General features: G+C 34.9%; 1 protein-coding gene across 1 annotated transcript; it reads left to right on the top strand.

Moving 5' to 3' along the window:
- Nucleotides 1-3,177: 3,177 nt before the first annotated feature.
- LOC132314351 (protein SRG1-like) lies at nucleotides 3,178-6,057 on the top strand. Its single transcript, XM_059813226.1, has 4 exons — nucleotides 3,178-3,456; nucleotides 3,531-3,778; nucleotides 5,359-5,683; nucleotides 5,806-6,057. Exons 1-4 carry the CDS (start codon nucleotides 3,178-3,180, stop codon nucleotides 6,055-6,057), a joined length of 1,104 nt encoding a protein of 367 aa, XP_059669209.1.
- Nucleotides 6,058-14,502: the final 8,445 nt, after the last annotated feature.

Genomic DNA, 14,502 nt, shown 5'->3' on the forward strand with positions numbered 1-14,502 from the left:
ATAATGGGCAAGAATGATGGTATAATCAAAACTGCTAAAAAGATGTTGACCAAAAATTTTCATATGAAAGATTTAGGCATAGCTGATGTCATACTAGGAATCAAGATTTCTAGAATATCAGATGGTCTAGTATTTACTCAATCTCACTATATTGAGAAAATATTAGAAAACTTTAATAAAGAAGATAGTAGTCGTATAAAGACTCTTATTGATGTAAATCTTCTTTTATCGAAAAATACTGGTCCTAACATATCACAACTTGAGTATTCTCGCATTATAGGAAGCTTAATGTATTTGATGAATTGCACGCGACCAGACATAGCTTACTTAGTTAATAAATTGAGTAGATATACAAGAAATCTAGGAAAGAACCATTGGACTTAAATAATCTGGGTTCTAAGCTAGTTAAGATATACCATAAGTCATGGATTACATTATTCTAGATATCCAGTAGTACTTGAAGGATATAATGATGTTAATTGGATATCAGATATGAGGGATTCTAAATCCACCAGTAGCTATGTCTTTACTATTGGAGGAGGTGCCATATCTTGGAAATCTTCAAAACAGACTTGTATTGCCAGATCCACTATGCAATTTGAATTTATTACTTTGGATAAAGCTGGTGAAGAAGTTGAATGGCTTCGTAATTTTTTTTTTTTTAAGATATTCTAAATTGGCCTAAACCTGTGCCCTCTATATGTATATATTGCGATAATCAATCAGCAATTGGAATGGCATAAAGTAATATGTATAATGGTAAGTCTCGACATATACATCGACGACATAATATTGTTAGACAATTGCTCTCAAGTGGGATAATCTCAATCGATTATATTAGATCAAAAGATAATTTAGCGGATCGGTTTACAAAAGGTTTCACAAGAGAGCAAGTGTATAGTTCATCGAGGAGAATGGGATTAAAGCCGAAAGCTAAAGAGTCATCTTAATGGAAACCCAACCTAGTTGATTGGAGATCCCAAGATCTAGGTTCAAAGTGACAACAGAAATTCTGAATGGCTCACCAGAAGCACAGGGAAGATTTAATCTTCAACCCATTTCTATGATGAGACAATGCTACCTATAGCGATGATTAGGATAAGCTATGCTTTTAATGACTCTTATACCTTAAAAATTCAAGTGGGGTATAGTAGGATACTCTTAATAAGAAGTCACCTATAAGAGTGTGAAGTGGGACCGCTTCTATGAGAATTTCTAAGGCTAAGTTTTCTAAAGCACTCATGAAATACCAGGAGTTGTTCATGGCCATATGAACACAACCATGAGAATCGACTTTGTGCAGGAAGGAACTATGTGTTTGCTATTGTCTTGGTTTACATCAATGGCTGAACAGTTCAAGACATCACGTTCACTGGTTAGCTAGTAAATCTGATAGTAATACATTAGGGAAGGTTCAAGGCCAAAAGCTATCTATCCCGATGCAGTTACTTTCTAATAGTACTCTCTTTAGTGTCTGTATCTTCTTCATTTGCAATTTACGCAAATTTCCATTCATGTGGGGGATTTTTGGAAATGGGGGCATTAAAATCATAAACTTTGGATGAGATTTTGAATAGATTCCGTTGAGAATTATTTGCGGATCTATAGACGAGCGCGCTCCTCTTCGCAAGGAGATGAACGTAATATATTTACTTTCTCAAATCCGTTTCCGGGTGAATGAGAAATTAGCTCCAAAGTAAGGTGTTTGATAAGCCTAAATGGGTTTACAAAATGTGGGAAGTGTTTATCCCACATCGAAAAAATATTAAAACCTAAAGGCACTATGAGGCCTGTATAAACCCCCCCTTGGGTTTAAAGCACTCCAATTCAGAATCCTTTTCTTTAATTCTGAATTCTCTCCTTTTTCTTTTTCTATAAGTGTTTGTGGGTACAAACCTTGTCTTTGGGTTTGAGTCTTAGTCAGTCACTCCTAGTCCAAGTTTAGTCAGTCACTCTGAGTCCAAGTTTGAGTCAGATAGTACTACACCGAGCCGGTTCACCTATTCCTTTGGTTTGCAGTGCTACTACCGAAGGAAGTAAAAGTTGTTGTATCCTGGGAGATAGACACCACTGAATCCGTTAGCACCATAGCGGGGTGAATTTGTCTTAAGGATATAAAATCAAATTCTAGCCTCAACTTATTTTCAGGTTCTTTTATTTTGTTTTATTTTATTTTATAAGATATTATATATATAGATTATTATTTTATAATAATAATTATATATATACACACATTATATTTATATATAATATTTAAATAGTAATACTATAGTGTATGATATACTTAGACCATATTTTTACACTACAAGATTGGCACTAGAATACAACTCTTAGGAAATGCTACTCAGAGTCCACACTCGTTTCATGATTGTTCCAATTTATTTTTTTTAATTTAATTACTACTTATAATTTTTGTAAAAAATCTTTAAATTGCCTCGAGTCAATTTTGAAAATACCCTACTATATATCAATATCTCCATTTTTTTTATTTTATTTTGGTTTCTAAACGATGATATAAGTAATTGGTGCTCTTTCGATCTTCATATTAGGTACCTAAAATTTTGCTAAAATTATAATAAGGCTCCTACTAAATTTTTGTTAAAACACACCCTATACATAGTAGTCATCCTCACTAAAACAAAAATAAAAATGACTAGGCAAAATGAGATTTTTTATTGAGCAAGACCACCGAAAGGATTTTTTTATTGAGCAAGACCACCGAAAGGATTTGCATTCCCATCAATCACCTAGCTAGTCTGCTTTTCCTAATTCATCCAGATCCTCTCTTTCGGTCCCTCACATAATTGTGATCTGACATCTCCATTTCTTTATATTAGTTAAGGAACCAACTCTGAGCTGTTCTACCAATTTCAACTCAGATATTTTACTTAAATACTCTTTTATTGAGCAAGATCACGGAAAAATATTGCCAGAATCAGATTTTTCTGCAATGATCGATGATGAATAGCGACGCACTCCAATTTATTACTCGTAATTCATAGTTGGTGGTAATTTTTTCTTTAATATAATAATCAGACAAAGTCAAACAAGACAAAACTCGATCCAAAATGCTACCAAAGCAAATCTTTAATGATGGAGTACAACCAACTGCCCTTCAAATATTTAGTACAAATTACACCCCAAGAGCCGTGAAAAGTATTCAGTGGATACAAATTAATGGATTCAAAAGTAGAAAATGGAGGTGTGAATGATGATGATAAAGGGTGGGGTTGGGGAAGCTCTAGACCTGTACCCAGTGTCCAAGAAATAGTAAGAAATGATTCTGTGAGTGTTCCTGAAAGGTACATACAAAATCAAGAAAACAGACCTCAACATTCTGAAACAAATCCAGTTTCATCTGAAATCCCAATCATAAATTTCTCTTTGCTTGCTGATGGAGATGAACATGAGCGAAAAAGATTGGACTCCGCTTGCAAGGAGTGGGGTTTCTTCCAGGTATTTCTCTTTACTTTCTAATTTGATTGAGTATATATATATATCTTTGCTCATCTGACATTATTAATTGGTAGATAACAAATCACGGGGTGACGGACAAGGTGCTGCATAAAATGAAGGATGCTGTGACGGCGTTTTTCGATCTCCCTTTGGTAGAGAAAAAGAAGTACGCAATGGCAACAAATGATCTTCAGGGATATGGCCAAATCTATGTAGTCTCAGATGAGCAAAAACTGGATTGGAATGACATGATTTTGTTGATGACATTACCAACTAACTGCAGGAATATGAAGTACTGGCCAACCTCTATTCCAGGTTTCAAGTATGTTTATTTGCTTCTCTAGCTCTCTAAACAAATAATACAAGTATCAATTTGGAATCATTACATGTAAATGAATGACTCATATTTATCTTTTTAATAGAGTTAAAGTTTTATACTTACGAAAAAATAAAATTAACTAAAATGCTGATGTGAACATAAAAAACATTATTTATCCTTGTTAAAGTACCACTTTTATTTACATATGCACTATTTTTTGTGAATGGAGGTATTACTTTTTGTGCTTAAGGTACCACTTTTGTTTTGGACATAAATATATCACTTTTCGTGCATATAAGTACCACTTTTTATGAATTAGGTACCACTAAAATTAAATTATTAATTTGGACACCCAAATTTAAGTGAATGGATAATAATAAATAAAAAGTGAGTACTCATACAATTTTATGGTCAATTATGGGTAAGAGTTTGTACACATCTTAACCCAATCAAACAAAACCCTCTTTTCTTCTCCTCTATTGCTGTCTCTTCCGTTTCAGTCTCTCTCCTCTTTCATCTTTTTCTTTTTTTCCTCCCTTTTTTCTCTCCTTCCCCTTTTATTTTTCTCTAAGTGAATGAATAATAATGAGTAAAAAATGGGTACACGTACAATTCAATGATTAATGATAGGTTAAGAATGGTACCCATCTTAACCCATCCAAGCAAAACCATTTTTTTTTTTTTTTTTGCTCACCTCACTGCTTTTCTTTTCTTTTTTTCTTGCATTCTCTCTCCTCCTGGTTCTTTTCTTCCTTTTTTTTTTTTTGTTTTTTTTTTTTACCCCTGCGATAACTCCGTCTCCCTTCACTCTTCTTTCAAAATTTTGATTTATTGTATAAAATGACCAACAATTAATTAAAATTCTGGCTCAAAACTCATTTTTTTAATAAGTTGTACAGTGACTTTTCCTAAAATAAAATAAAAAAAAAATTGTAACTCTTGAAATAAAAAAATTAATTATTATTGTTGATTAAGTTGTACGGTGACTTTTTCTAAAGAAAAAAAATTTGAAATGCTTTTGAAATAAAAAAAAAAAATTTAATATAAGAACAAATTATTAATTTTTTTTAGTCATGGATGGTAAAAAAAGGGATTGGAATGAATTAACCTATTTTGATTCATTTTGATTCGCTCATTTAAACCCTTACCCATTTATGACACACTATTGGGGATTGAGAATGGGTTAGTGACCCATTCATACCCAACCCACTTCAAACCAATCCAAATCCACCCAATTGTCACCCTTAACCTGCATGCACAAAAGTGATACCTATGTACTTCAAAGTGGTACCTCAGTAAAAATAAATTGTATTTTTTCCTGTTCATTTTTTTAAAACTATGAAACTTTGATTCTATCAAATAATAAATATTGGTCATTAGTACCATTTATATGTAAGAATCTCTATTAATTAGTTATGGATTTATGAGTAATATATATAGAGAAAACTCAATTTAAAAAAAATAAATAAATAAAAAGAGAGAGACTAATAACACACCTACACCATCAATAAAAACACAATTATATATCATGTCAGTACAATTTATTTTTATTTATTTATTTATTTTTGGGTCTGGATCGACAGAGAAGCAGTTGAAGAGTACTCCATAGAAATGCAGACACTGACTAACCAGATCTTTGCCAATTTATCATTATTAATGGGCATGGAAAAAGAGAGTCTACAAGAGTATCATGGGGAAATGAAACAATCAATGCGACTTAACTACTACCCGACTTGCTCAAGTCCTGATTTAGTCATTGGCATTAGTCCACATTCTGATGAGAGCTCCATAACCTTACTTCTGCAAGATGATGGCATTTCCGGCCTCCAAATTAAGCATGAGGGAGGATGGGTTGTAGTAAAACCGATTCCAAACGCAATAGTTGTGAACATAGGCGACGCTATGGAGGTACCCTCTAAACAAAATTTGATAGGATGTATAACGTACTAAGTGTTCAACTTATAATCTTTGTTCAACTTATAATCTTCTTCTTTTTTCCGTGTAAATGTATGAGCTTCTTGATTATGCAGGCGTTGAGCAATGGAAGGTATAAAAGCATTGAGCACAGAGCTGTTACAAATGAGAAGGCGGCAAGAATTTCTGTTGCAACCTTTGTTTTGCCAAACGATGAAGTGGAAATTGGTCCACTGGAAGCAGTGGTAGATGATGATCACCCTAGACTGTACAGAACTGTTAAGTATGTTGATTACATTAGACACAGTGTGACTATGAAAATGGAGGGTAAAGCTCACACCGACTATCTCAAGTCACAGAATGTGTAGTTATTTCAGTGTTTTATTTTCCTGCTTCCGGTTATCTATTTTACAGAAATGTATTGTGCTGTGACTCTACCAAAACAATTTAAAATTCCTATATATATATAAAGAACATTGTTATAAATAAAGATGTGGGGGTTCACATAATAAATAATTTAGTCATTGGTGTTAGTCCACATTCTGATGCTAGCTCCATAACATTAATTACTCCTGCAAGATGATGAGATCGCCGGCCTCCAAATTAAGCATAAGGGAGGATGGTTACCAGTAAAACCAATTCCAAACGCAATAGCTGTGAACATAGGCGACTCTACGGAGGTACCCTCTTAACAAAATTTGATCGGAGGTATACCTTCGTTTTTTTCGAGGGTAAATGTATAAGCTTCTTGGTTTTTGCAGGCGTGGAGCAATGGAATGTATAAAAGCATTGAGCACAGAGATGTTACAAATGAGTAGAAGGCACGAATTTCTGTTGCAACCTTTGTTATGCGGAGCGATGAAGTGGAAATTGGGCCACTGGAAGCAGTGGTGGATGATGATGATCATCACCCTAGACTGTACAAAACTGTTAAGTATGTTGATTACATTAAAAGAAATATGTTCTAGTGTGCTTTTAGATATTTTAGTTTTAACCTACATTTCAGGTAATCAAGCAAGATGGATAACACATTGACTAATATGAATGGTGCAAGACTTTGGACACCACAATTGTCGCCAAAATAATAGCAAGTAAAGGCAGAAAAAGTTTGAGAAAAAAATTGAGAAAAAGATTTCATTTATACTGAAATGAGTCAATTTTGGAAATGAAATGTAGAGAAATATATTTCTCTGGTGCAATGTCACTCCAAGAATTTCGAGGACGGGATACAGCCAAGACCCAGCACAGAGCACCGGCATGGAAGGCGGAGTGTCAAAATACTCAACTTTTATTAAGTTTAATTCAATATGCATGTCAATATATATATATATATATATATATATATATATATATATATATATATATAAAATAAAAATAAGGAGTTACAGGTTAGAAGCAAATTATTTGCTTCATTGCCGTTACAACAAGAATCAACCATGTGCTATGCCTCGATTCATATGTGGACAATCCCTCTTCATGTGGCCTGACTGACCACACCGAAAATAAACCTCAGAATTAGGTCTATCAAGAGGACACGTTGCCTTGCAGTGCCCCGACTGCTTGCAATGATAGCACACCACACTCGTCCTAGAAAACCCTGAAGACATACCAATACGAGAGGTAATGTATGTCATCTGCTCCTCCTAAGAATACGATGAAACACCTCTATGCCTCCTCCTTCCCTGACTCCCATAAGAAGTACACACACTCATGCCTTGCACCTGAGAACCCCTAATACCACTCATTTCTTGTCAGTCCTTCCGCAACCTCTGCCATAAGCACTCTCGTCATAGCCTTCAAATAGTTCTTCAATCCCAAAAGCATCACCTTTGGCCTAATAGAATGATTTAAGCCACACACAAACTAACATGTCTTTTCCTCTTCATTTCTTAATAAGTGAACTTATTCTCATACTCCGTCACCAACATGTCACGTTGCTCAATATTATCAAAATGTATCCTCAATTCCCATCTTCTAGTCTTCGGAAAATACTTATCAAAGAAAATGTTGACCTTAAGGCTTTCATCCAAGAACAATCAAGAAGTTTTGATGATAACAAAACATTAATGGTGTTTGAGAACTAATGTTTACATTGAGTGTTGTAGATGATTTACATTCAAAGAAGAATCTCAATGAAGATCATAAAGACCATGCCAATTATTCTATTACTCAAGATCACATCAAGGAAAACGACGAATACAAAAAGGATTTGAAGTTGCAAGAACAAAATGCAAAGTCCATCCAAAGATAGCTTGGACATCAATATCAAGAAAGCAACTCAAAGAAAGTAAGAAAGCAAGGAAGCAAGAATACCTCGAAGCATATACGATCATGGACAAAGTATGAAGAAAAGGGTAAATAGCTTGGTAAGTGCTAGCTTAAATTGTAAAGTTATTTTTTAAGTAACTTCATTTGAAAGCTCATCTCTATAGGACCATGCATATCATATCATCATTTATATCTTCCTATATCCATTAGCAATAGACTATGCACTTCATTTGTAATGACCCGGTCATTTTCATTCCTTTCCCTTTCTCAGATTTTTCACGGATATTTTTTTTCCGTTGATCTTTTCCTTTCTGAGTTCAGTTCCTCGTTGCTTAGTGTCGTCTCGAGTGCTCTGGAGTGATTTCCGAGACTCTTTTCTTTGGAATGACAACTTCCTTTGAGGACCGAGTCATTTTCACATTTTTCGTTTTTCGACACTATTCACTTTTTGTCCTTTTCCCCATTTCGTCTTTTTCCCTATTTTGTCTTTTTCCCGTTTGTCACTTTGTTGGCATAACCACATTTCTTGCATTCGGAGTTGGGTTTTGACTTCACGTATCTTCATCTTGAGTGGTTTCCATGAAATACGTATCTTTACTTTTGCAAGAAAGTACTCTAGTTGCTCCCGGTGTCCATAGGGGCATGGATGCAAATTTCTTTAGAAACTTTTTCTTTTCTTGGGGTGTTTTTCGTAAATATCTTTTGAAGATATTTTATTTCAGGGATTTTTAAGAAAATATTTTTGGAAGATATTTTCATTTTGGGCCATTAGTGCAGTTTTCACTTTTTGGAGGGGCTATTGTGCAATTAATGAAAGTTATTACTAAATGTCTTGTTTTGAGCCTAGATCCTCGTATGGGATTCATTTCCACTTTTCATCGAGTCGTGTACTCTTGGAATTTCCTCCTGGTCGATGTTTTCCAATTTTAGGGTTTCTGGCCCTAGTTTGCGCCAAACTTGTTTGGGGCATAACTTTCTGCTCAGGACTCGGTTTTTGACGCTGTTTCTTCCGTTATTCATATTTTCTCATTTTGAATCTTTTTTGTTCACAGAGTTTTACCGTTTGAGCGCATCTGCTCAAATTCTACTTTTCCGGATCCGACGAGACCCGTTCGGGGCACTTTTAGGGTTTTTCTAAAAATAGGAGCACTTAAGAGAAAATATCAGATTTTTCTCTCTCTCTCCTCTCGCTTGACCGGCCACCCATGGCTGCCGGTCTTCTTCTTCATTTTCTGGCCATTTCCCTTGGTTAAAAAGGTGTAGTACCTTTATGTTTATTGTTCCCCTTGGCGAGGCCTTCGATTCCAACCGATTGGAATCTCGTTTTGGCCATTTCTTGAGTTCGGATTTGAAGTCAAGTTCTGTTTTTCATGGAGCTTCCTTGGGGGTTATGTTCACGGTGTTGTCCCTGACAAAACCTAGAAGTTTCGTTGGATTTGGAGCACTTCCGTTTTGGTGGGGATTTGAGATTTCATCTCAAATAGAGGTAGGGAATGTTTTAGGATTATTTATGTGTTGTATTATGTGTTTTTCATGATTATACAACCTATATGTATGCCTTGTATCAAATCTAGAAAGTTAGTAATATTTAATTCTTTGTATAAGAATAAATTTTCATGAAGATATATAACTTGGATTTGAGTTATGGCATGCTAGAAAACTTAGTTTTAATATGTTTGTTAATATATATTTAATTGGAATTATTTGAATAAAAGTTGCATATTTTATTTAATATTTTTCTTTGTGAAAGATTAATTCCCATGGCTATACTTTACATGAAATGAACTTGTGTTATGCTTTTAAATTAAGTCTTAGCATGTTCTTTAACATATTTTAAATTGAGAGCATTTGGTTGAGTTTGAAATTCTAGAGACTTTAATTAAATGAACAAATTAAAATCTATTTTATGGTTTCATTGGCCTAATTAAGCTTTTAAATGCATATATGTAATGACCATGATTTGTCCTCTAACATATATTAAATTGAGGCAATTTGGAAATGAATTGAAATCTAGAGTGTTTAATTATTTTGATTTAATTAAATTATATCTTGTTTATCCATGGATTCAATCATGTTTTAGAAGTTGCTTCTATATTTAAATCATGGATTTGGACTTGTTGTATAGTCACTTGGTTATGTTTTAAGCATTAAGTACATTGTTGTTAAATTTATATTCATGAGAACTTATTTCCAATATTGAATATATGATTGACTTGTGTAATGAATTGTACACTTTGTGTTGACATTATGTATGCCATTTTAGAATTTGAATCCTAAGACATGGATTGTGTGGTTTCAACCTACTTGTGCTTGGAAGGTGATTTTGTGCATTATATAAATTAAGTATAAGTTGTGAACTTATTTGGTATATTTTAGATTCTCTTGGGATATTGTTGTTACATATGACATGGCTAGAATTTGGCTCTAGTGCGGGAGGTATGAGTTCTCCCCAATTGAGATAGTGCGCACTTAGGGTAGTCTTCCCTGCGGGTTAGTGCCTGGAATAACCATTGAGGTCTCGGCAGAATTCCGAGCGTGATGTCCAAGTCTTCCACTATTTATTTTCGCATTCAATTCCAAGTTAACAATCATGTTTATATTGTGACTTGTGGTTTTGGTTATTGGCGATTTTGATGTTGTTAAGTACATCTATGCTTATAATTTTAATGAATCATTTTGATGTTGTTAAGTACATCTATGCTTATGATTTTAATGAATCATTTTCATGTTGTTAAGTACATCTATGTTTTATGATTTTAGTAAATCATTGTGAACCTTGATGTTGTTAAGTACATTATGCCTTATATGTTCAAATGTGGTTTGGGAATGATCTTATAGATTCATTTGGAATATAGACGTTAGGTGGCATGACCCACTTTGGTTATTCTAGCATTTTAGATTTCAAGTTGATAACTTTGAGAATCTACGTCTTGTTGCCTTGTATAACATGTTCTTATGTTATTGAATTGCATGAATGATGTGATTTACGCTAAAAATGATCTAGGATAGCTTAGGATGCTCCCTGAGTCTCATCTTGACATAGACGTTAGGTGGCATGAGCCCCTTTAGCATGTTTCACCTTAAGGTGATGAAATTGTAAAACGTAGGTCGATGCATGCTCATTTCCTATGAGTAGCTTTATGTTGCTCACCCCTACGTTACTGAGGCATATTTCAGGTACAGGATTCAAGATATGGAGATTGACATTTATCTTTGATGGTTGGGAGATTTGAAGTTCTTTCAAAACATTCTTGTTCACATGCAAGTGTTTGCATGTTCAAGTCTTACTTTTGATGTTGTAACACTTAGATAGGTTCAATATGCCATTTTTGTCTTATTTCATGTAAAGTGTACTTGGATACACTAATTGGGATCTATTTGATATGTATGATTTGTGGCCAAGGGTCACCAACCTTAAAGTACAAGTGTATGCATTCAAGTTTCAAGTTTTGCCTTTGAAATGTAAACTTTTCCGACTTTGAGGTTTGGCATGTGAATTTGAGTAAATGATATGTAATGAGGCCATAGGCCATTGTAATACATTCCAATGTGTAAAGTACACTTGCGAGCATGTTTATATAGCTTAAAATCTTGTTTTTGATCCATATGCATATTGGGGTTCAAGGCTTGGGTTAAGCCTTAATGTTTTTGGTTCATATCAGGCCATTCAACATGTTTTCGAGCCATTTCAGTCTTCCGAAGCTTCATTTCGGTCGACCAATGAACTTTGGTTTTTGTTTAAACTTCGAAAACCCATTTCCAGTAGCCAAAAGTATTGTTCAGGGCCATTTCGGTCGACCGATGGCTTATTTCGGTCTACCGAAGTAATCACACCTCAAAAACATGTTTTCAGCACAAATTTTGTTCATTTTGGTCATCCGATGGGTCATTTTGGTCGATCGAAATAGCTAGATCCCGAGAGTAGCTTCAGTTCAGTTTCAGCACTGTTCTTCCGACTTTGAATGACCATAACTCCTTCGTTTTAAATCCAAATGGGGTGATTCTTGAGCCTAAATTCATGGATTTTGAGTCAGCTTTCCAATGGTACCAATTCCATCCCCAGATTATAAACACAGTGGGAGTTATTCATGTTTTAGTGAAGTAGTGTCAGTTTTTACTTCAACCGGGATAGGGCATTTTGAGGGATTCATGTCCAATGTTCTTAGAACCTCTTGGAATATTGTGAAATGATTATATTAAGTTTTTTTCACCTTGTTTGACTTATTTAGATTCAAGTTTCTCCTTTTAATTGTGAGTTGACCATTTTGCCCCTTGGTTCACGGATTTGCCCGCTTTGACCCTTTGTTTTCGCTTTCATTCTCTTTGAGCTTCGTGACTTCATGGAAGGTGACATTGGTGTCTTAGGAATGGTTTATATCTCTAAAGACTTTGGTTTCATCTTTTGCTTCTGCATTTCGGATCTGTTATTGGGTTAACTTTCGGTTCATCACTAATGCATCGGGTTGAAAAACTTGGGCCGTCACATCATTCAATATAATTAATACATGAAGTCATTGCTAAAAAATGAGTTAGTTCAAGCTTGCTTAAGCTTTCAAAGAACTCATCACTAGTACTAGAAATGCTAAGACCATACATATTAATCACATGATTCACTTTGGTCTCTAGAAAGTAAATGCTAAGGCGTAGAACAAATTTGCTCATCTATAAAGCCTTCATTACCATAATGTGGTAATAGACTTTAGGACCCTTGAATGCTGTGATACCCCTCGAATCCGAGACACGGGTTGATCAGGCCTAGGCCCAAACCCGAGGGAATATCAAACAATTAAAGTATTTTAAAGCGAACACAGATGACAAAATGAAATAATAAAGTTGGAATAAAACTGAAAGAAACATTAATTATAAAACCCACCATGCATAACTGAAAAATAAAACTCTAATCATCCAAAACTTCAAGGTTACAACTTGGGAATCCACTGGTGGACCCCTAACCAAAAGTTCAACTGAAACTGAAAACTTAAAATAGAAAATGCTAGAAACATCGAGAAAAGTCCTACGTCATCAGATGAATGTGAGACTGTCCTCGACAAGCACGATCAAGCTCTAAGGCTGGAACCGTCCTGTACCTGAAAAGAATAATAAAGGAGTGGGTCAAACCCACAAGCAAGTTCTAAGCTAACTGCAATCCATACAATGACCCGATACGCAGATACACCGTAGACACCTCCCAATATCTATCTAGTCCATACATATAAATATATCCACACTAAGGGACATTCACTAGTCTAGAATAGGGGTCTTAACCTGAATAGAAGGCAACATGCGAATACGCACCCAAAGGTGGGCATGAGTACCTAAACCTAACATGGTACACCTCAACCTATTATAACCAGTTACGCATCCACTACATATACCCACCCTAACCGACGAGTCGGAGACTCAAGCTCAGCTCGTGGTACCATAAACATATATATAAAGTCCGTCCAAATCCAAGGTATGTAGTTCAAATAATTAATAAACTAACATACAACAAACCAACTAGTTAGTCACTCAACTTATTCAGTCGATGTGACTTATCTACCGTCCATTAATCCAGGAAGCCACTCAACTTAGTTGCAGTTGATTTGACTTAATTCCAATTAGGATTCAATATATTTTCAATCCATTCCTTTAATCCGTTAGGTTAGGTTTAAGCGTTTTGAGCTAAACCGTTCCTTGTATGTCACCGTGCCATACCGGTGCATACCATCCTCCATATCCTTGTAAATTACATCATATATATAATAGTTTAGTAATTTACAATCCAAAACTAATATCCAAATAATTGCAGTAAGAAGATTAACAATCTAGCAATTAAAATTCAACCGTAATCCACTTAATTGTAGAAAAGATTTACTATTTCGACAAGTAGCATCCCAAAGAATGTATAGATCACAAGGAATAAATAAGGGACCATATAATGCATTTTAAATAGGTTTTATAAACATCTACTCCCCTAATACATTGCTAAAATTTAATTCAACAATTTAATCCATCCTTCCTCCGTTAACAGTATAGACAACCCAATAAATTTTATGCTATTGTTCCGTTGTCTAGAATTAAACTTCCATCAATTAAAGGTCTTATTAAAACCTAAGACTACCTTTTTAAAACATTCTGTGAAGTCCCAGACATAGTCCAAATAGTCCCCAACACCTACAGTCTCAAATTACTCGTAAAAAAAAATAAATTCCGAAAGTGTATTTGAGAGAGAGCCTGCTCCAAATTGTGGGAGCAAGCTCTAGAATGCTTGGAGCTGGCTTTACTTGTGTGGGAGCCAGCTCCCACATCTAAGGAGCTGGCTCTCACCCCTCTTTGAGAGCTTCCGGCCTCCTGTTGCTCCATTTCAGCTTATCCCCTCCATCTCCGGCTACTTGAACCTTCCTATTCTTCCTCTACTTTGAGCTTACAGGTTTTAATTTAGATCTAGTGATGATTAAGTTCTTGGTTTAGTGCAGAAGGTTCAACAAAAGATTTAAAACCGGTGGACGTTTTTATACAGAAACAGAGACATACAAAACCATATATGACAGAACAATTTCAGA

The sequence above is a fragment of the Cornus florida genome, unplaced genomic scaffold (genome assembly GCF_030987335.1).
Source record: "Cornus florida cultivar Cherokee Brave unplaced genomic scaffold, ASM3098733v1 CherokeeBrave_3.0.0_Hap2_Chr06, whole genome shotgun sequence".
Lineage (NCBI taxonomy): Eukaryota > Viridiplantae > Streptophyta > Magnoliopsida > Cornales > Cornaceae > Cornus > Cornus florida.

Coding starts and splice junctions, on each gene's coding strand:
- LOC132314351 (XM_059813226.1), top strand. CDS start 3,178: ATGGATTCAAAAGTAGAAAATGGAGGTGTGAATGATGATGATAAAGGG. Junction 3,779..5,358: donor ACCTCTATTCCAGGTTTCAA/GTATGTTTATTT, acceptor CTGGATCGACAG/AGAAGCAGTTGAAGAGTACT. Junction 5,684..5,805: donor ACATAGGCGACGCTATGGAG/GTACCCTCTAAA, acceptor TTGATTATGCAG/GCGTTGAGCAATGGAAGGTA.